At 45.2% G+C, this 23,381-nt stretch overlaps 1 protein-coding gene across 3 annotated transcripts in view; it reads right to left on the bottom strand.

Moving 5' to 3' along the window:
* Positions 1-9,575: 9,575 nt before the first annotated feature.
* Positions 9,576-23,381, bottom strand: part of mtss1lb (MTSS I-BAR domain containing 2b) — an 85,322-nt gene continuing 71,516 nt past the window's right edge. The window contains exons 10-14 of one of the 3 annotated variants that reach the window (XM_038969724.1): positions 22,559-22,778; positions 22,368-22,442; positions 16,277-16,453; positions 15,687-15,852; positions 9,576-15,502 (exon numbers count right to left, since the gene is read on the bottom strand). In XM_038969724.1, coding sequence (XP_038825652.1) covers positions 14,715-15,502; positions 15,687-15,852; positions 16,277-16,453; positions 22,368-22,442; positions 22,559-22,778 — 1,426 coding nt within the window. In that variant the 3' untranslated portion in view covers positions 9,576-14,714. The remainder of the gene's footprint in view (positions 15,503-15,686; positions 15,853-16,276; positions 16,454-22,367; positions 22,443-22,558; positions 22,779-23,381) is intronic. The other 2 variants (XM_038969725.1, XM_038969726.1) reach the window with 2 other exon arrangements.

Genomic DNA, 23,381 nt, shown 5'->3' with positions numbered 1-23,381 from the left:
CACTGTCTGTTTCACTCATGTAAGAAGCCAGTGTTTATCCTCTCGTTTCTGAATAACTTGGTCACGCGGCCAAAGACAAAAGAGCCTCAGAATGACCACAGTTTTTGGTCCATCCTGTTCTTTTCGTATCATTCAATGGCACAGCTGTGGGAAGATATGAAGAGAACAGAGGCTAGCTTGAGCAGCAGCAACAATTCTATCAGCAGAAAGGAATAACAAAACCGGTGTTATGGCTTGTTTGTGCGCTATGTTCCCACCATGATCTCACACACCTACTAAACTGCCATGCAGACAGAGGTTGTATTTTCCTATAAAGGCTGAGATCCATATTGTTTGTTGGGCTCTTAACGCTTCCCTGTTGTTGAGTGGATTGTTAACCAGCTCCAGATTTGAAAACCCAATAATAAAAAGTTGTTGTTTAAGAATCTGCAGTCTCTCTTCCTTTTGATTTGAATTTCCACAACAGAATGTATGTGTACTTTCTTTTAACCAAAGCATCAAATCGTTGCAGCTCTGAAATGTACAAGCTTTGAATGTTACTGAATGTTTTCCAATCCAAATTGTTGGCTAGATATTTTAACTCTATAGCAAGCGTGAACGTCTGTCTGAAAACATTTACGAGTCTGCTTTGAACCACAGCTCGTTCTTGCTACGTTAACGATCTAAAGACATCACATCATTGTTTTCACGAGACAGCGTGGTATCAACAATCCTCATGACCAAGTGAAGAGTCTTGTAGTGTGTGACCCCGTCTGTGCCAGATCGTTTAGTGTGCTCACCACTGCGTTGGTAAGACAGGAAAAAGCTACAGGAAAGACGGTCGTTTAAGGCTCAGCAAGGTTAGGATTTTGACAGTCGTGTAGTGTACACCCGGCCTTAATCAACTTGATTGCCACATGTAAAAATACCTTATATTTTACAAAATTACAAGGATTGTTATTATTAGAATAATAATTGGATTAATTGGACTCAACAAATATATAGGCCTGCTCAATAACAGAAAATAATGATTCTAGTGGTGGGTAGTCATCTACAGTTGACGATGCAACTTTACATACACCTTAACCAAATCCCAATCCTGACATTTTATCCTAGTAAAAAAACTGAATAATAGAGAATGATTAATTTCAGCTTTTATTTCTTTCATCACATTCCCGATGGGTCAGAAGTTTACATACACTCAATTAGTATTTGGTAGCATTGCCTTTAACTTGTTTAACTTGGGTTAAACGTTTCGGGTAGCCTTCCACAATAAGTTGTGAGAATTTTGGCCCATTCCTCCTGACAGAGCTGGTGTAACTGAGTCAGGTTCGTAGGCCTCCTTGCACGCACATGCTTTTTCATTTCTGCCCACAAATTTTCCATAGGATTGAGGTCAGGGCTTTGTGATGGCCACTCCAATACCTTGACTTTGTTGTCCTTAAGCCATTATCCACAACTTTGAAAGTATGCTTGGGTACATTGTACCATTTGGATGACCCATTTGCGACCAAGCTTTAACTTCCTGACTGATGTCTTGCGATGTTTCAATATATCCACATGATGCCATCTATTTTGTGAAGTGCACCAGTCCTTCCTGCAGCAAAGCACCCCCACAACATGATGCTGCCACCCCCGTGCTTCACGGTTGGGATGGTGTTCTTCAGCTTGCAAGCCTACACCTTCTCCCCCAAACATAACGATGGTCATTATGGCCAAACAGTTCTATTCTCGTTTCACCAGACCAAATGACATTTCGCCAAAAAGTACGATCCCATGTGCAGTTGCAAACTGTAGTCTGGCTTTTATATGGTGGTTTTGGAGCAGTGGCTTCTTCCTTGCTGAGCGGCCTTTCAGGTTATTTCGATATAGGACTCGTTTTACTGTGGATATAGATACTTTTGTACCTGTTTCCTCCAGCATCTTCACAAGGTCCTTTGCTGTTGTTCTGGGATTGATTTGCACTTTTCAGACCAAAGTACATTCATCTCTAGGAGACAGAACACGTCTCCTTCCTGAGCGGTATGGCAGCTGCGTGGTCCCATGGTGTTTATACTTGCGTACTATTGTTTGTACAGATGAACGTGGTACCTTCAGGCATTTGGAAATTGCTCCCAAGGATGAACCAGACTTTTGGAGGTCTACAATTTTTTTCTGAGGTCTTGGCTGATTTCTTTTGATTTTCCCATGATGTCAAGCAAAGAGGCACTGAGTTTGAAGGTAGGCCTTGAAATACATCCACAGGTACACCTCCAATTGACTCAAATGATGTCAATTAGCCTATCAGAAGCTTCTAAAGCCATGACATCATTTTCTGGAATTTTCCAAGCTGTTTAAAGGCACAGTCAACTCAGTGTATGTAAACTTCTGACCCACTGGAATTGTTATACAGTGAATTATAAGTGAAATAATCTGGCTGTAAACAATTGTTGGAAAAATGACTTGTGTCATGCACAAAGTAGATGTCCTAAACGACTTGCCCAAACTATAATTTGTTAAAAAGAAATTTGTGGAGTGGTTGAAAAACAAGTTTTAATGACTCCAACCTAAGTGTATGTAAACTTCGACTTCAATTGTACAGTAGATTGATAGTTCCCTTTTTAACATTACAAGTTACAATGGAAATCGAAAACTGTCTCTGCCTTCATCGGTTTCTTAGCATTTTCCCATCCTGGAGTCTGAAACCTTGTGGGAATCTGTGGTAGGGAAGAATGTAGCTATGACAATTACCCTATACTAGTTATCATCAGGGTTTTTGTTAGTCAGCAATTGGGGGCTTTTGGCCGATAAAAAAAATAAATGAAAAGCCCGGAAAATAAAACTGTTGCCAGCCAAAATGCCTGGGAGAAAAAACATATTTAAAGAAATTATGCGTTTTAAATCATTGATAGAAATACATTTGACTGTCATGCTTATATGTTAATTTGTATAATTTAATGGGATTAAATTGGCCTGTGTGTATTTTCGTTAGTCATCATGTATCTTATTTCTCCAACTGGTCACACACGCACAGCATACAGAGCCTATTTTGAGCGGGATTACTCCTGCAGCTCCTCAGCTGGTTGCTGCTGGAGTAAAAATTGCATTTATAAGCCAATTCCTTGCTCAAAAATGTTAAATGTCTTCCCAATTCTAAATGTCTTTCAATGGTCGTTTTTGTGTTATTATTGCATTTACAAAACCACGAAATACTTCGTCATTTTATCTCAAGTCTGTATTTGGAGTCGCCAACTTTCACACTTCTGAGACTGAAAAACGACACAATTGCAGTGTACACAACTTAAACAAATCCAATTAGCCACGTTACCTACTTGAAAAATAAACCATGTCCAAATAAACACTTCTTAATTACACTCACAGAAAACAAGTCTCGGATAAGAGGCTAATTAATTCAGTTTTTCATTATGTTCTCCCAGAAAACCAGAACTAAAAGAATGATAGGTCCTATCCTTCTGCCAGACAAGAGGTCAGCCTCTGTAGTCCTTTCTCCAGTTGGATAGATATCAGTGGAAAAAGTAATGTCACTCCAGCAAAACCCTACATTCCTCAAGAGGGCAATGAGAGCCCATTGGCCTCAGTCTCCCAGCATTCACTGGTGCCTTGTGAAAACTTTGCTCACCCAATAAGAAGTCTCCCACTGCTCGTCAGCTTTAGAGAGGCTGAGGCCTCAGATCCGCTCATCTCATAAAGCGGACTGTAACAGCGGCTGTGGCTAAACTCAACCACTAACCCCAAGGCTAGGGTCTAAAGCACCACTCACAGACAGAGATCACTGCCGGTTGATCAGCTGCTCCCTTTCAGCATTGGCTCGGTGCTACTGACAGTGGGCTCTCCACGAGGGAGATGGCATCACATAGCATACTCTATGTGAAATCAATGTTTCAAGAAATATTAAAAGCTTGTGTAGTCACTGCCAATATCCCTCCATTACTGTCTTCAATACCAATGCTGAACCAACCAAACAAAGAAAATCACAGGAATGGAATATAAACAGGGAGAAAGTGGAAAAAGAGTTTAATCTCATTAGGTGTATAATGTAATTAAAAGGCGCTTGGGTGTCACATCACTGGGGTTTCTCTTCCTCATTGAGAGCTGAGAGGTGAGCTGCATAGTGACCAGGGACACAGTGTGGTGTGGACAGGGAGGGAGTATTGATATGCAAATGATGCTCCTCATTAGCTGCAATTAATTAGAGGCAAGCTGCTGTGGGCCGCTGTGCTAGCAGTCAGACCAGCCAAGCTGTTTATCTGGAAACAAGAGATACACATGAAACCGTGTATACTGGAACTGATGAAGGGAGGGTAAAGAGAAAAAAGACACTGGAAACGAGACGGAATGAAAGGAAGCGAGACGGCAAAGAAAGAGAGTGAGATAGATACAGAGACAGAGAGCGAGAGCGACAGATGTGGATAAGGATGGAAGGAATTGTGTAGCAAGGCGAGAAAGGGAGGATAAGGTTGAACATGAGTGTATTGCCTGTGGACAAAAGGGAGAGGTGAGGAGAGATGTTTTGACTGCTCAGTCCTGAGGTGGTGGCAAGTCACACCTGAGAGATCTGACCAGCTGACAATGACTTCCTTCCAAGGCAATACTCTCGATAAGACGGTGTGACAAGAGGTCAGAGTCACACACGCACCGAGAGCAACTTGAAAAAGAGATGTCCACCAAACACAGAGCAAAAGGATATTATTGTGGACCACAAAATAACAAAGTGACAAGCCAGTCAAACCCTGATAGAGGGGCTGGGTTATGGTGTGAACTATATCCAGCGAGGAGGGCAGACGTTACGGTATATTCCTCTTATAGATTTCCAAAAGAATCAAAACTGTTTTTTTCCATTCCGAGCCTCACGGCAGCTGCAGCCAGCAGAGCGAGGAAGGTGATGGGATGTCAGCGTACTCATCTTTCTGTCTTCAGACTGGCAGCCGTAGCTTAGCACTGGGGGCTTCCTCCACTGTCTGACTGAACACAACCTTTCTCTTCCTCTCTACTTCCATCCGTATCTAAACCGCTCTACCTTTCACTTACTAGCCTTCATTCCGTCCCTATATAATTAATTCACTCTCCCTGTGATGCACAACCTATGTGCACAGTACACACCATTTCTTCTTCCTATCCCCCCCGTCTTCTCTTTTAGACTTTCAGTAAGATAAGGCGTATTGCTAGTTTCACAGTGAGCCAATATATTCCATTGTTTTGTATTAATATTTTAAAGACTTGCAGGGCAAACAGCCACCAATCTCTGCTAGCATGACAACTGTGTTGTGACAAACAGAAAAGTGCCTGACATTTCTGTCATCATTTCCGATTTCCACACTCAAGGTTCCCTTTCATCTCTCAACCTTGCTTTCTCTATATTTTCTTCTTCTTCAATAATGTATACATTTGAACATGAATTTATCCTGAACCATTATAATAAGTCCCAATGCACCATGTCATTCTGTGGCCGGGCCAGTTGTTATTCATTTTGTCAGGATGATAAAAGTGTCTGTGTGTGTGTCTCAAATAGGCTGAAATAAAGTGCTTATGGACAATGTGAGAGACATACCATACAGATAAAACTGCCTTCTACATCAGAGAGACAGGCAGGCACTGAAAGAACTGACAACAACTTAGACAGCTTTGAGAGCCAACAGCTATTTAAGAGAAACTGGGAGTTTAATTATGCCTCTTATCATTCCATAGCCAGAGTCGCCTGTAGGGCAGGGTGTTATTATGAAGAGATGCTGTATTGTTATGAAGAGATGCTATATCTGGTTTATGATCTTTTTAATGTCTGTCTGGAGCTCAGAGACATATGTAGCAACTGTGTGGAGAGGTTAGGTATGCGTATGCCTATGAGACATCTGAACTATTATCTCAAGAAACTGATGTTACTGCTCTGCACTTATGAGACATTGATCCAAAGTAGGAACACTATCAGTTGAAGTTTAAAAAATAAAATAAAAAAAACAGTATTTCTCAATGTAGATAACCTCCCAGTTGGCAATGTAGCATATGAATTAAGTTAATCGGAAGAACACCAGGGGCCTCATTTATAAAAACAGACTTGTGAGCGATTTTGATTTTAAGTATGACTTACGCAGAAAACCACGTATAAGTAGTTATTTATTAAACCTTACTTTGACGTGGAAATGATCTTCTCTACGCAAAGTCTAGACTTGACATAAATTATTTTCCTGCTGGCTATGTAGGGGTATTGCAGTTTGGGACGCATGTGTCCAAGCCTGTTGTGAACTATGCATTAGCTTTATGAACAATTTGTTAGGAATTAGGTGAGGAATTAATTGGCAGACGAAAAGTGTTATTGAATTAAACGGAATGCGATGTTCTATAAATAGTGTGTCAAATTAGAAAGTAACCATGGCTGTTCTTGTGTTATTGGAAGACATGGAAAACCGTGCTTTGAGAAGGGTGAGTTTTCAGAGACCGGAATTACGTTTTTGCGCGTGATGATCCAGGGCTTATAAATCGCTATCGTCTCCAAAGAAATGTTCTGTTAGATTTGTGCGCAGATTTAGCACCTAATCTGGAAAGGAAAACACGATGTAAATCAGGTATATCATTCAGCCGCATCCTGCCACAAGTGATCGAGGCGATTCTACAAGTATTGTCCACGAGATAAATTAGTTTCCCATTTACAGCGTATTGTGCACGTAGCACGAGATACATTCGTTTCCCATTTACAGCTGACGAACAGGCACGTCAAAGCCGAGTTTGTCCACTCATTTAATTTCCCAGGGGTCATAGGTGAAGTTGACTGCGCGCATATTGCCTTACGCGCACCGTCTGTAGATGAACATGTACAGTACACTACCGTTCAAAAGTTTGGGGTCACTTAGAAATGTCCTGGTTTTTGAAAGAAAATCAATTTTTTTGTCCATTAAAATAACATCAAATTGATCAGAAATACAGTGTAGACATTGTTAATGTTGTAAATGACTGCTGTAGCTGGAAACGGCAGATTTGTAATGGAATATCTACATAGGCGTACAGAGGCCCATTATCAGCAACCATCACTCCTGTGTTCCAATGGCACGTTGTGTTAGCTAATCCAAGTTTATCATTTTAAAAGGCTTGGGAGCCTCATGCACTTTATCCCTGGGTGGTGTGTGGCAACGCAGCTTCCCTTGGTGGAGGGGCCACCCTCAACCGGCGCACGAGCTGCTAAGCAGCTCCCCCCGTTTCTATGTGAATTAAAATAAATCAGTGTATGTATTGTATATAAGTTACTGACAACCAAAGTTAAACATTCTATTAATTACTTACCGTGATCCAGTGATGCTGTAATGAACACGATGGGAGACAGCTGGTTTCAAGCGCAGGGCGCAGCGGGTGTTTTTGTAAAGGACCACAGGAGGCGGCAGGTAGCTGGGTCCAGGGGCAGGCAGAAGGCCATACAAAGGGGGTCCAAAAAAGGCAACAGTACAGGCAGGGAAAAGGCTAGTAACATCGTCTGGGAGATCAGGCAACAGGTTGATAACAGGAAATCCGAAAGTACAGGCAGGGAATAGGCAAAAGGTGTCATACTCGGGAGGCTTTAGAAAAACAGACCTCCGAATAGAAGTGTGTCACAAAACAAAACCTCACAATTGTGGGGTGCAAAGAACTGAACTAAATATTGTGTGATAATGACATACAGGTGTGTGAACAGGTGATCCGAATTCAGGTGATCGGGATCTGGGAAGTGAGCTGCGTTCTGGGGATCTACATGTTTGAGAGTTGGAAGCAGACATTACAGACGCAGTCGTGGGGGTTTCGGGTGCCGACTTCACCGTTTCCGATGTTACTGCTAAACGATGTAAAAGTTGGGATTAAACCATATGAAAAATAAAGCAGAAAAGTTCAAATAGAACTTTTTTTTTTTTTTTTTTTTTTTTTACATTTACTGTCGCCGTCGGGACATGGACCAGTGTATGCGCTTTAAACAATGATTGCCCAGATGCGCTGGTCCATTTGGGAGAGCTCCCCCTCCCCCCTTCCGTTGCCTTAATGCTGAGGTTATGTATGGCTATTATTTTTTTCCTCTTGCAGTATAAGGTCAGACCATTTCTCTTTCACATCAGCCACAGTTCTGTCTTGCTGCCCCACCTCGTTCACTGCAGCGGCGACACACTCCCAAGATACCCGTTTGGCTTCGTCAACCCACTATTAAGTCCGCCGAATAATACGGGTTGCCAGTCTTCAATCTCCTCTACCACCGCCGTGATCGTCTCCAAAAAGTTAGCTTTCTCTTTTGGTCCATGGCTATTCCTGACTAAATCCTCATTTGTGCTAGCATTCTATAAGGGGAAATCGCTGATTGTAAGGCACGTTCAGGTGCCATCAATAGTAAATTAATTTGAGATTTATAGATCACAGGTGCGTAAATTACAAATGGCTTCTTAGAAACTGCGTAAGCAAGATAGTTTATGCTCAGTATCTTTTAAGAATCGAATGTAAGCACACTGTCAAATGATCTTACGACAAAGTTCAAGTATAAATGTAAGATTTTTTTAAATGAATGAGACCACAGAAGATTTAAAAAAGAAGTAAACAAAGTGTCTCGCTTGATCAGGTTTGGTTATGAAAGACATCAACTTGCAAGGTGTGGGCTGTATTACTGATATGCATGCAGCATTGGTTTCACAACTCTGAATTGTTCTAAGTTCCTCAAGTTGTGAACTTGTAGTAGGCTAGACATAAGTTTGAAGTCTGGTAAAAAGCCTGTTATCGCGAACTTTGAATGTAGTTGTAAAATATATTTATTTTTTGACAAAGCATCCCACCATATACCCCACAATTACTAACCCTCTCATGGTCTTCAACTACAACAACGAAATACCTCATTCAATATCTCCTCCACCAGCTTGCTATTAGTGGAGCTCAACTTGTACCTTTAAACATTTAATTAGTTTCAACAAAATGGGAAGCAAAGAACAGTGGAAATGAAACCCCCTGCCTTACCCATACAGTCTCACTCAGGCAGAGGCCCCCAAGTCCCCATGAGTTTCAAAGTCAGGCGTTCTCAGCTTAATTGTGCTCCACTTATTTTGAATTAAAGTTTCCTTTGTGTGGTTTAAATGGTGGCTAGGGAGATGACATTAAGTAAAGGGGATTCGTCCTTGTTCTGTCAGTGGTTTAATGAAGGCAGACTGGTTTTTCCATGTACTGACGTCACGAACTCGTTGTGTGGAGTCCAGGATGAGCTTCTGCATGATCTCCTAGCAGTAACACCGGGGTGACATATAGACCAAATAAACCAGACAGACCAACACTTCAGTATTCTGTCCCTCTGGTCATTCTGTTATTTCAAGCTACACTGAGCATCGTGTTGGCACACTGCTGAACTTAATTGAAGTTTTGGGTGAGATACACGCATCAATTGGCGCTACCGACAGACATCCCCCTCCTGGAATCAGAATCTGTCTTGCTGAGTTCTAAAGCATCCTGTGTTAGTCCTAGCAGATCTCTGGCGCCCCCTGTCGACCAAACACGGAACAAAGGCTTGGCTCTACCTATCGACTCTCAACCTCTAGTTTAACAGTGAGAGCTGTTTATTCCCGCTAAAACACATTTTTAAATGACAAATGAAGGACTCGTCTCTCAAACTCGCGCACAGTTTAAGTACATATTTTATTAATACTGGAATCATCACAGTGCGTTTTGTTACATTAGCAGTGACTAAAGTTAACAAAATTAAAAGGATTAATATTACAAAAAGAAAAACTTGTCATCAGCAAAAGAGGCAAAACAGCCTTGGAGAAAAGGGCACAATAAATTAAAGAGGAGAGAAATTAGAAGACAGAAAGCATGTAGCGTTACGTGACTCCATTGGAGGGGGTTTTGTACAAAAACATATGCACACATCATATCTCTTCACAATACCGTAATGAAAATAATGACTTCATAAAAACTGTGGCAAGGGTCAAGTTCATAGATGCATTGGTTTAGCTTTAATATTGGATTGGGCTTTGGGAAGAGGAAGAGAGAGGAAACCACTGAGAATCCACAAGTGAAAAGACATTCAGTTCTGTTACCATGGCACCTGGAAATGCGAGTCACCTCCTCCCTGCCTGACTACATCTCAGGAGCTGACAGCGTTGAGTTAACGGATGGTGACATCGTTGTGGGGTGACTTTGTTGGTCTTTTTAAATAGACGGGGACAGGCTGTGTGTGGGTGGGAGAGTGGGCGTGTAGCCACCTTGTGTCGAGGCAGAGTCTATGTTTCTTCATCAGTGTCAGAGATCCTCAACATACATCAGGGTAGACTTCATGAGCACGAAGACACACCAACGCAACACCTGTGGACAATGTAAACAAACTACTCCTAGACCACGTACAGTATAACCTCCATACATGACCTACACCCCACAGCTACCCAGCTTGATTCAATCTTTGCCCTGACATATGCTTGAACATATGAATTATAAGCTAGTTAAAGGAAGAGGGGGTTGGGCTGTTTGGCTACCTTACAACGGCATAAAGTGATTTGCAAGGTCACAGTACGGCTGTGTGTACTGGTCGGACACTAACACCAGCCTAGACTATAAAGGCATACAGTGTTACGGTCTGTGTTGGCCAGAATGACTATAGTCCAGAGGATTTCCTGACAGTCATCCACTTTCTAATGTTCTTACAGTAATAAGGCTGATTAACCAAGCTCTTATCCAGGATTAAGAGGGGGAGGACAGGTTGATCTGTGTTAGGCAATGCATTATAGAGACCCAATGAGACCTATAGACTCCTGTTACATATCCAGTATCCCACATTATGAATGAGTTCCATTGTTATTTCTATATAGCTTAGCGGGGGGAGTATTAAATCACACACAGTGAAACTCACAAGGCAATGAAAACACATTTTCTCTATTATTGAAATTGTGAAAGTGATCTGCATAAGTATTCAAAAAGCTATTTAAATAAGTGTAACTTGCGACCGTGGCTGTATTGCAGAGACACGGAAGTGAAAAATACGTCTCTACACAGCACTGTGCAAACCTCACTCAACATGAAGAGAAAAGTGTATTATGCTAAAACACTCCCATCAACCCATTTGCTCCATTCCCCTCGCGACAGCGCTAACACTATGGACACACCACCCATGGCAAGCGCAGCAGGATACACAGACAAACAACTCACCCCATTTGAGAGAGAGAAGTCACATGGGCACTTATCGCAAATTAACACTCACTTAGAGGGAAGTTAAGGTTTAACTTAAATGATTTCATTAGCTATAATCCAGCCAGCATGAGACATCATATCACGTTCTCATGGAAGTGTTGTTCTTCTCATGTGAAACCAGCATTTTATTGTGATGACACAGTTATTCCCTGTCCTTGCATTAGCCCCAGCGGGAAAGTGTTTCACTCAAAGTCCTGTTGGGAGTTTGGGCTTGGCTCTGGCTTAAGAGCTGATGCTGAGGCTGAGGCAAGCTATGGAGTGAGCTGCTAGTAGGAGTTGGGGTTGTGGTGGATGGGTGGATAAGAGGTTGAAAAGAAACAAGTTCATTTATTGAGAGTATAAGTGGGGGTAGCCCACTGGGCAAAATCTGGTTAAATCAACGTTGTTTCCACATCATTCCAACCCCCAAAAAACTATGCGATGACGTTGAATCAACTTGGAAAATTAATTGGATGTGCAAAAAGTAATCAACGCTAGGGCATTCCGTCTTCTTCGCACACCCAACTTTTAACATACTTTTTTTGTTGTTGATTTAATGTTGAATTATTGTTGGATAACAACTCAACCAAATGTAAATCGAAACTAGACGTTAAACTGACATCTATGCCCAGTGGGAGGATGGCGAGAAGCGAGTGATAGTGAGGAAAGAGGGAAAGAGAGTGTGGACCCAGAGACAGCCCAGCTGTGGGGGTGTGAGGGAGTGAGGGTGACTGCTAGTCATCCACCATGGGGTCTTGGAGAGTGTCACCTCATCCCAGGCATGACATCCCTGTAGTTCCCCTGTAGGGGTCCTCTCAGTCTAACACACACTAGCAAACAGCCCAGTCTCACTCGCTCTGTCTGTCTCTGTGCCACATCCTGTCTTTCTCTAATGCTCTGACAGAAGTGACGCTTACAGAGTTGGGGTCTCGGGAACGGTAAGGAGCATCACACACAATCAGAATGAAGCAGAGTAATTCAAGCATGACAAGAAATTGGAACAGAATAATTGCCAGAGTTAAATCTGCACAGTTAAAAAGACAGTAAACATGTTTACCTTTTTGTTAGACAAGAAGTTGTATTGTTAAATTGGCTAATAAACACACTCCCATATTGCTGTCACACAGTTGACATTTGCCTTTTTTTCTTCAGTAATGTGAAGTAATGTGAGTAAAACGTTTTTTTTTTTTTTTTTTTTTAGATTCTAGCAATTTAACCTGTACAATTAGTGTTCAACTTCTTAAACAGTATATGTATGTATATATGTATATATAAATATACATCGTTCTGACCTGTGCTTTGCAGACATTCTCTGGATGAGCATCCTCTGGTTGAGAATGCACTGTGCCAGGGGAGGTCACATCCACCCTGGGCCACTCCCTCCAGACTGCTGGTCTCTCCCCTTCCTCCCCCGCCCCACCCTGCCGCGTCACACCCACACACCCTCTTACAGAGCCCCTTGCGGAAGTACTACAGGCACTCCAGCAGATGAGCAATATTCTACAATACCAGGTGTTTCATCTTCTCAAAGCAGATCCTCGCTTGAAAACAGCCACAGGCATTTCTAAAACAGTGCTCTTATTTAGGCTAAATAAATAAAAAAACATTTTTTTAAACAAAATAAGCATTGAGATACAGTTTGTAATGGTCATTGTAGTCAAGGTGAGGACATCAACAGTCACTGCTAGGGAGCATTGGGCAGACATCCATGAAGTTCATCACTACCCTACAGCACAGCAGTCAGAATAATGCTCTCTGCCTGCTCAGATCCTATATCACTGTGATTCATTGTTCTCTGGAAATTCTTCTCTTTTTTTTCATTTACAAAAGTAAGACTACAGCATAACATTATTGCAAAAATATGGCAACATAATTTTATGAAAGGTTACTATATATATATTCATACAGTTTCTAGTCTTGACTTCCTCCTGTGCGTCTGACTCTCGACTCGGGCTTACAGTATGAACAGGCAGTGAAATGCTCATTCCATCTCTCTCCGCTGCAGCAACTCTCTTTCAGCTAACTCTGTAAACATAAATTCCCCCCTTCTTCTTCTGGCAACCCCTTACATTATCCTCACTGTTTCTCCCTGGCTATAGTCACTTTCATTCTAATGTCTTTAGCAAAGCCAGCTCCCGAGTAAGGCTGCACATGGTTCACATGAGCTATGGATCTCATGTTTGAGACTCACAACAGGTGATGACAAGTACAGCAGCTTACCATCCCTCTCTTTACATAAATGTTATGATCTAAATTATAAATCCGTTTTTTGGAATTCAACCTTTTCAGCACGGACCCATTGTACATAACCATGCCTCCAATGGCGTATCCTTCCGTTCCCATTTCCCACCTTTCTTTATCACTTCCTTTTTCGATCTTCCTATTCTCTCACCAATTGAACTGCTTCACTCACTGGTCTGTGGCACTCACTCAGCACACCGCATGACAACCAACTGTCTCAGTCCCCCAGCACCCTCGTCTCATCACATAGCATGACCACACTGACTCCTAGTGGCCACACTAGAAATTAACCTTCAAAGTGCTTCAGTTTTCAATGATTTTTCTGTTTTTTTTAACACATCAGGCAAGGACTTGAGAAAAGCCAATGGCCAAAGTTAGACAGCCACTGTCATATGTACTTGAGCATGCCTGATGATTGCCTGCAAGTTAAAAAAAAGAGAACCTAAACCTAAGATAACAGCTTCTGTTTCTCCACTCCGCAAGCAGAAAATAAAACACATTTATTGCTCCATTTCTTATTCTCTCTGGATTTAGAAAATATATACGCCTGGCTTCATTTTGTAGTTTCTCATACAGTGGTAACAGGAAATCAAATGTCACAATAAAAACAGTCCACTGGGCACAGACGTCAATTCCACGTCAGTCCAACGTCATTTCATTCAAATGATGTGGAAACAACGTTGATTTAGCCGGTGTGTGCCCAGTGTGAGGGTAACAACAAACGACACAGAGGAGAGAAGCCTCACCCTCAAATACAACCAGCTGACCTGCAGCAGAACTCTGCCCACCTCTTACACGCACACACACCTACGCGGTTAGCCATGGTTTAAAGCTAACAGTGCATTGTCAGAGCCTTGTGGCCTGAGCTAAAGGGAGAGGGAGAGATGGAGCCCCCTACTGACCCCACTTTTCATCTGTCTCTCTGCCACCTGCTTCCCTCTGTTTTACTCTAGAATGGGGGGGTAAGAGGTTGGGTGAGGAGTGGGGGGTTGTGGGAGGAGGTGGAGAGGGTGGCTGGAAGTCCAGGTCCCTATAAAACAGTCTCTCTCTCGGCAGTCAGTCCAGACAGAGTCTCTATATACAGTCTGAGGATCCCGTGGTGATGGTGGTGCTTATTAAACAAACATGCGCCCAGACACGATAGAGTTATAGTGGCTAGAGCCTGTCATTATTATTCACGATTTACTTTTTCATTATCAGCATTATTATTGTTATTTATCATTTACTTCTAATTAAAACGTATTTTTTTGTAATCTTCTGTTGTCATATTCATTTCTTTACTACAGAGTCATGTAGTGGTTGGGGCACCTCGGTGGGTGCAGGCTGCGCTCCCTCCGCTCCGCTGTGGACCATCACAAAATCCTGGGCGCTGACCTGTCGTTGGAGACGGTCTTGCGGAGCCGCACACCCCTGCGGATGGACACCAGCACGTCGGTGCCTGACCCGGGGGCCTGGGGGTCGTGCTGGGGGTCCAGGCCAGGTGGGGGGTCATCAGGAAGGTTGGGGAAGGGGAACTGTCCCTCCCCAAGGGCATGGGCACTGGCCACCAGCTCTCCTATCTTCTCCACCAGGCTGTGGCGGTTAGCGGCTATCATCTGGTCCTCCTCAGAGCCGTGCTGGGCAGCCTGCTGGACATACACACTCATCTCCATCGCTCCCCCAGACCCCCACGCTGTGTTGGGCAGGCTCAGTCGTTTGGGAGAGGCCTTCACATACTCCAACGTGTTGGGGGAGGAGTCATCTGCCACGTAGAACACGCACTCCTCACTGCCCACACGTACCGGAGGCCCGGGGTACCCCCCAGGAGCATCAGGCACCGTGGGTGTCTTCACTGGCACTATGGGGGGGCGGATGGGGATGGGGCCCGCGTTGGACAGGGTGCGCCTCACACCCGGCTTGGTGGATGGGGTTCGGCGGATGGTGGCAGTCCCAGGGGTCCCAATGCCCCCTCCCCCTCCAAGCACTCCGCCCTGGGCTCCACTAGGCAGACCAGCGGTGCTGGCCGGCCTCTTGGTCTGGATCATACGGCGGTAGTTCTGGGCGATGTTGCTGTGGCGGGGGATGGTGGAGGACTTGTCAAAGTCAGTTGACGCCTCACCTTCGGCATCTCCATTCACAGAGTAGCAGTCATAATCCGACCCTGGGGGAGAGAGAGAGATAGAGGGATGTGTATACTCTTAAGTTGTGAGTGGGTATAGTACATGTATGTTACCTTGAGAGAGGACAGTGAGTGCATTCTCTGTTGGTTAATGTAAGTGAGGCTGACTTCTGTATGTATTGGTGTTTACTCTACGAGCGAAGGAGTGTACTTGTCAGAGTGGTACCCTGAGAGGGGATAGTGTCCTCGGAGCAGGAGGGCGTGGTGGTCTGGGTGCTGTAGCCACTAGAGTACTGCAGGGAGTCCCTGTTGCTCTTCTGCTGCTCCATGCTGAGACCCCGGGTCAGAACCATGGCCAGGTCACTGGCTGCTGGAGACACCTCTTCGCCGTGCTGGGAGGAAGCAACAGCACATTGTCATTTAGCAGACGCTCTTATCCAGAGCAACTTACAGAGAGTGCGTACATCAGAGTACTTTTCTTCATACAGGTCCCCCCCATGGGAATCGAACGCACAACCCTTCCGCTGAAAGCTTCATGCGCTACCAACTGAGCTACACGTGACTAGTGGACTAACACATGATCAGGATGATAACTAAGTTCAAGGTTTCCAGAACCGTATCGCAATCTAGGATCTAACCGTATCGCAATCAATCGCCTTAGAAAACACTTATCATACGGTAGGAGCACGGGACCACTACCAAACACAACGGACAGACTATAACCACCAAAGTCCAATTCGGGGTTACAATCCAACAGTTGTGTTATAGCAGCATGTGTCTTGTATTCACACCATTGCGAGGGTAAATCTCTGTTACCTTGGCAGCGATGGTGGCGGGGGTCATTCGGGGCCTCTGGACATCGTCTGGGTGAGCACCAGCATATCCCTGGGAGCCCGGGGATGCCTCGCTCTCCCTCAGCCTATCCAGGGGCTCCTTCCGCCGCTGAAGCGTGGCAGCCAACGGCTGCTCATAAGAACCTGCCTTGGACCAATCCTGAAGAGGTGGGGGTGGTTAATAAGAAGCAGTGAAAAGCAACAGAGTGAACTCTCTAATGAGAGAGACCTGTCCACTATCCAGCAGTTTGACGCCTTTCATCTGGGTACAGTGTGGGGGTAGTGTGTGTGTGTGGGGGGGGGGGGGGGGGGGGGGGGGTTCCTCATTGTGTGTGAGTGTTTGGTATTGGGCCAAGATGATGAGTGGGTTTATTGGTTTGAAGCCTTTTGAGTTTGTGAGACTTGGAAATGTGAAATGGGTGACACCCAGGTGTTTCTGTATGATAAGTTGGATTAAGGAATAAAGACAGACACCAATGTTAAGTTCAATAGCCTTGTTAAGCATTGTACAAATCCCTACGCCTGGAGTCTGGGGAACAGTCCAACTAGTCGATTACCTATCAACTAGACTCCGTAACATCATCCTTTTCAATAGGAAGTGCAAACATAACGGCATAACATTGAGTTCTTAATAGTCAAGTCATAACAATTGAAAAGCATGACATTTTCTTTTTACTTCAGCTGTCATCTTCCTTTTTTAAATTTTTTAAATTTTTTAAATATTTTTTTAAATTAACAGACAACAAGTTAAGTCTCTTGCTTACAGAGTAAGCCTGTCCGGTGGCTTGCACAGCCGACCCACCCGTGAGTAAGTATTGGCTCTGACAGGGGTAGGATTAGGGCCACGAGCTGGAGAGTTTGGTGGGGTAGAAGCTTCACCTTCAGTTGGCTCATGTCTCAATTCTGCACCCCTTACCCTTAGGCCTGGACTGTGATCCAGCTCATCTAGGTGAGTGTATGGCATGTTCTGGTTTGTCTGCTCTGCTACGCGCAGATCCACCCGATTGCGACAATAGAGGGAGCCACCAACATCCACCAGGTAAGAACGTGGTGCAACTCTCTGTAGGCATGTGCCCAGCCTCCAAAGTCCTGTGTGGTCTCCCGGCAGCGGTTTCATCCTTATAGTTTCACCCACCTCCAGCTCTGGTAGGTCTCGAGCAGTCCGGTCGTAGAAGCACTTAGCGAGCTGCTTTCTGTGACGCAGTTTGTCCGTGACGCCAACCATGACGCAGGGCTCAAGTAGCTTGTTAGCTACGGGGATAGTAGTCTTCAGACGTCTGGACAGAAGGCGTTGTGCTGGGCTGCTGTCCATGTTTTCGGTGGGTGTGTTCCTCCACTGTAAGATCGCTTTCCATGGGTCGTTGCTGTCGCGCAAGGCCCTGCTTAACAGGTTTTTTGCAATCTTGACAGCTGATTCTGCCTTGCCATTTGCTTTTGGGTGTCTTGGAGAGGAGGTCACGTGGTCAAACTCCCATTCTGAGGCGAAACGCTTGAACTGTGCAGTGAATTGTGGGCCATTGTCCGTGATTACCTTGTCAGGCTGACCTTGCCTTGCAAACTGCGCCTTGCAGCGCTTTATGACCGTCTCTGCAGACAAGTCAGGGAGCAGTTCAATTTCCCAAAAGTCAGAGTAATGATCAACGAGGAGAAGATAGTCCTTTTGTCTGTGGCTGAATAAGTCCATGCTGATGATTTGCCAGGCCCTTGTGGGCAGTTCGTGTGACATCATGGTTTCCTTTTGCTGTTCATGAGCGTACTCGTTGCATGTGGTACAGTTGCTGACAAAGTCTTTAATTTCTGCTTGCATGTTTGGCCAGTATAATGTTTCACGAGCCTGACGGTAGCATGCGTCACCTCCAACGTGACTGGAGTGTATGCGGGTAAGCATCTCTGGACGTAGTGATTTGGGAATAATGACCTTCTGACCTCTGAACAAGACGCCATTTTGCACACTGATCTCATCTCGAAAGGTCCAGTATTCTCTCACTGTGAAAGGTGTCTCCTCTTTCAGATATGGCCAACCTGCGAGAGCCATGGACTTCAGTGACTGTAGGTGTTCGTCCTTGTCAGTATGTTGCCTGATCTGGGCTAGGCGGTGATCTGTCACGTTTAAGTAGTCTGCCTGATTGATCTGTTGAACATCTTGTTGTTCCTGCTGTAGCGAACAGATGGCCTGCCGCTGATAGGCAGTGCCTCTACCTGTACATTGTGCTGTTGCCCTGCTCAGTGTGTCGCTGATGTACATCTCAGGTCCTGGCTTGTAAATGACCTTCAGGCTGTAGTTTTGCAGAGTCAGGAGCATACTTTGAAGCCTCTTGGGCGCGTTGAGGAGAGGTTTACTGAATATGGCAATGAGTGGTTTGTGGTCAGTTTCAGCGGTGACCAGCTCTCGACCATATAAGTAGTGATGGAATCGCTGGCAGGAGAAGACGATGCTGAGGCACTCTTTCTCAATTTGTGCATAGTTTTGTTCGGTGGGGGTGAGCGCTCTCGAGGCAAACGCAACGGGCTGGCCTTCCTGCATAAGGCAGCATCCAAGTCCCCTTTGGCTAGAGTCGCTCTGGATTGTGACAGGCTTCGTGACGTCGTAGTAGCGCAACACTGGCATGGATGAAGCCAGATATTTCATCTCCTGCACTGCGGCCTCGTGCTTGGGTAGCCAGTGCCATGGTGTGTCTTTGTCCAGCAACCGGCGCAGAGGCTCACAGACTGCTGATAGGTGTGGCATGAACTTTGCAAGATAGTTTGCAAAGCCGATGAGACGCTGTACTCCTTTTGCATCAGACGGGTTTGGCATGTCGAGGATCGCTTGGACCTTGTCTGGGTCCGGCTTCAGGCCTTTTGCCGAGAGAATGTGGCCATGGAAGTGGACGTCTTTCACCTTGAACTGCAGCTTCTTCAGGCCAAGACGAAGCTTAACTGATCGGCAGCGCTCCATCAGTGCCAGGAGCTTCACATCGTGGTCGCGTTCTGCTTCTTCGTCTGTTTCACCACAGCCTACGATCAGGATATCATCGGCGATGGGTTCAATGCCCTTGAGCCCAGCCAGTAACTCGTGCTGCTTGCGTTGGTATACCTCAGGCGCCACTGAGACACCAAACGGGAGCTTGAGCCAGCGTTTCCGACCCCAGGGGGTCCAGAAGGTAGTCATGAAGCTGCTTTCTTCGTCCAGCTTGCATTGAAGGAATGCATCTCGGGCATCCACCAAGGTGAAAATCCTGGCCTTGGGAAGCTTATAGAGGACATCCTCTAGTGTCGGCATGATGTAGTGGGATCGTTTCAGTGCTTGGTTCAGATGCTTTGGGTCGATGCAGACCCTCAGCTTCTCTGGTTTTTTCACTATGACCATATTGCTGATCCAGTCAGTTGGTTCAGTCACAGATGTCATGTGGCCATCGGCCTCATACTTGTCCAGCTGGGCCTTCACAGCCACTTTCATTGCAATGGGCACATTGCGAGGAGCACACTGGACTGGAGTAATGCTCTCATCCACTTCAAAGTGTACCTCCCCAGGCACTGATTCAACGGGCATGTTGAATACATCGTCATATCTGCTGAGTAGTTGTTCTTTGGACAGGGGTCCATGCTGGACATGATCCACAATATGCAGGTCATTTGGTACAGTGAACTGCATCAGTCCCAGGCGTTCGCATGTAGAGCCTGAGAGGAGAGGATTTTGACTGGTTTTCACAATCTCAAACTCCAGCTTGTGTTTGCGTCCCCGAATAACACATTCGGTCTCAAAGGTGCCCATAGAGCTCATTAGTTCTCCTGAGTACAGCTTTAGTCTAGTATCGCTGGGAAATAGATGTGTGTCAGGTGCCAGATTGATTTTGTCTTTGTAGCTCATTACGTTGCATGTAGCACCCGAATCCAGTTGACATTGTTGTTGCTTGTTGTGTAATCGTAGTGTCACAAACCATTTCTTCCCTCTTGAGTGTACAGCCCCAATGGATTCATGCATGTAAATGTCACTTTCACTGTTCAGCTCTGAACATTGAGTAACATCATCAACACAGTGAATCTTGCCCTCACTCACCCTTCTTTTGCTTTTGCGACACACTTTTGCAAAGTGATTATTAGTTCCACAAGCTCTGCATGGTTTTCCATAGGCCGGGCAGTGCTCTTTGCCACGTGTGTGTGTATTCCCACAGTATTTACATGCTACGGGGCTCTCTGTGTTCACCGTTCGTGGTGAATTACTCTGCCTCGATTGGTTTTGTCTGAATGTCTGCCTAGCAACAGCGTGAACAGTATCAACGTCGGAGCGTGGGGTTTCCGTTTCCATTGCTCTCATTCTCATGTCAGTGACTTCAGCAGTGCGGCACATTTCGATGGCAGTTACTAATGTTAAGCCTCTCTCTTTCAGTAGACGCCGGCGCGTATTCTCATTTGCAATTCCCAGTACTATTCTGTCACGAATCAGTTCATCTTTCAATCCCCCGTATTCACAAGTGGCGGATTTCTCTCTCAAACGGGTTACAAAGTTGTGTACTGACTCACCCTCTTCCTGTTTGCAGCTTCCGAAAACGAACCGCTCGTAAATTACGTTTCTGGTGGGTTTGAAGTAATTCTCCAATGCATCCAATATAGCCTTTGCATCACACTGTTGTCGTGCCGTGAGGGTGAGATTGTGCCGGTAGATATGCCTGCATTCGCTGCCCATTAAACTCCTCAGAGTTGCCGCTTGTACCTCGTTGGTTTTCTCATGTAGACCGGTCGCCAGCGCATAGTCCTCGAATTCATCCCTGAAGTTGTCCCAATTAGTATTCCAGTCCCCTGTGAGAACCATGTGATTTGGTGGCGGAATGTTCGCTGCCATAGCAATGGAATAGGAGATTTCTTTGCCTTCAGTCATGGAGGTAGGTAGTGATGCTAGCTAGCCAGCTAACAACGAGTTGATCAGTGTTGTGAGTAGGAAACGGCTTGTGTTCGCATATGGAACGTAACTGCGCCTATACTGTACTTAGCTACAAAAATAACAAACGTGTGTTTTCCGAGCCACTTCTGATACCATGTTTCTGTATGATAAGTTGGATTAAGGAATAAAGACAGACACCAATGTTAAGTTCAATAGCCTTGTTAAGCATTGTACAAATCCCTACGCCTGGAGTCTGGGGAACAGTCCAACTAGTCGATTACCTATCAACTAGACTCCGTAACACCAGGGTCTGCTCAGTTTAGCAAATCATCACACAGGAGATTTGAAACCAGGGGGTGAGACTGTTGGCCAACGACAACACAAAAGGCACAGAGGTTAGGGAGCAAAGTAATGAAATCATGAATGAGTTAAGCAGATGGTGAAATGAAAAGAAAAACCTGGTGAATAAGCGTTAACTCAAGAAGCACAAATTAAAACACAAACCAAAAAAATATTTAAAAAATACTAAAAATTGCAAAGTAAAGTGTGCAGATGAAAACAAACCTTCCAGCAAGGAACCTTTGATGTGGGAGAGGTAGTGTTGGATCCAGGGGAGCAGTTATAGGGTGGGGACGCAGGAAGTATGACAGAGAGAGGCCTGATGGAGCCAGTGTGAGAGAGAGCAGGGCGGAAGGTAGCGAAGGACGAGCCAGACTGCGGAACGGAGAGACAAGATCGTGATCGTCAGAGCGTCCATCAACGCCAAAGGCTTATGAGAGGAGCCTTTGTGATGTGACCTCTGGGTCATACCGTACATACATATACACACACACAGGTGCATACACACAGGTGCAGGCACGCAAGTACGTGCATCTGCACTCCCAAACACACACACACACACAAAGTGTCTGAGTAGCAGAAGAAAAGAGGGCAAAGACAAGAGATCAGCGGTGACAGAGCAGATGACCACAAGTTCACCTGGGCTGATGAAGTTCACATACTTACGGAGAGAATCCTGCTGGTCAGTTTTACCAGCTTCTCTCATACACCGTATACGGCACAACATTACGGTACGCAAAACCCAGACAACTAGAATGAGCACGGCTATAGTGTATTCACATTCTTTTTCAAAGTCAGTTAATCGTGTGACTGACTGAAAGAAACGGGAGAGCCACACATTAGGACAGGAGTGCGAGGGAGCTGTTGTACTCACCGTTGTGGGAGAGCTGCACTCACTGACTGACTGGCAGGTCTCGGATGCCTCTGAGGATGCGGAACTTGATGACTTCTGCAGAAAGGAAGAGAAGAAGGAGAAATAACGCAAAACCAAGAGACGTCAGGCAGAAGAGTAGAGGGCGGAGCTACGTTTCAGCACTGCAGCGACATCTGTGACGGCAGTCATACCTGGCTGGTGATGTCAGAGGGCATGGGCGAGGGAGGCTTGGAGTAGACGTTGGCGTCCTGTGATATGAAGCCTGAGTCGTGGGAGGAGACACTGCTGAGGCGGTGAGCGTTCCCTGGTGGCGGCTGGGCCAGGCTGCGGTAGCGATAGGACGAACTGGGTGAGTGAGTCTGAGAGCCTCCGGAGGAGCGGGAGGCACTACTGTGGGCGCTGTTCACACTGCTGCAGGGGGGTGGAGCCAGGGTGAGAGGGTGGTGAGGGGGCAGGGAAGAGGGTCAGGCAGGGTGAAGGGAAGTGTTTAAGGTAGGGGGATATCATATAAACCACATTTATGAAGCAAGAGGTGGAGAAGGTAGGAAATTGAATGATGGTGTGTAGAGATGGATTTGGGGAGAGAGTGATGAAGTGAGATGGAAAGGGGAAAAGGAGGGAGATTGATGGTAGCGAGGTACGGTGAAGTATCGGCCAGAGGAGCAGAGCAAGCAATGGGTAGAGTTCATATGAGCGAGATGGGTAGTTTATATGATGTGTGGAGTTCATATGAGAAAGACGGGTAGTTTTTTGATGGGTAGAGTTCATATGAGAGAGACGGGTAGTTTATATGATGGGTAGAGTTCATGTAAGAGAGACGGTAGTTAATATGATGGGTAGAGTTCATATGAGAGAGATGGGTGGTTTATATGATGGGTAGAGTTCAAATGAGAGAGACGGGTAGTTTATATGATGGGTAGTTTATATGATGGGTAGAGTTCAAATGAGAGCGATAGGTAGTTTATATGATGGGTCGAGTTCATATGAGAGATATGTCGTTTATATGATTGGTAG

The sequence above is a fragment of the Salvelinus namaycush genome, chromosome 30 (assembly GCF_016432855.1).
Source record: "Salvelinus namaycush isolate Seneca chromosome 30, SaNama_1.0, whole genome shotgun sequence".
Lineage (NCBI taxonomy): Eukaryota > Metazoa > Chordata > Actinopteri > Salmoniformes > Salmonidae > Salvelinus > Salvelinus namaycush.
The sequence above is the reverse complement of the archived record's forward strand: the minus strand, read 5'-3'. Positions and strand labels throughout refer to the sequence as shown.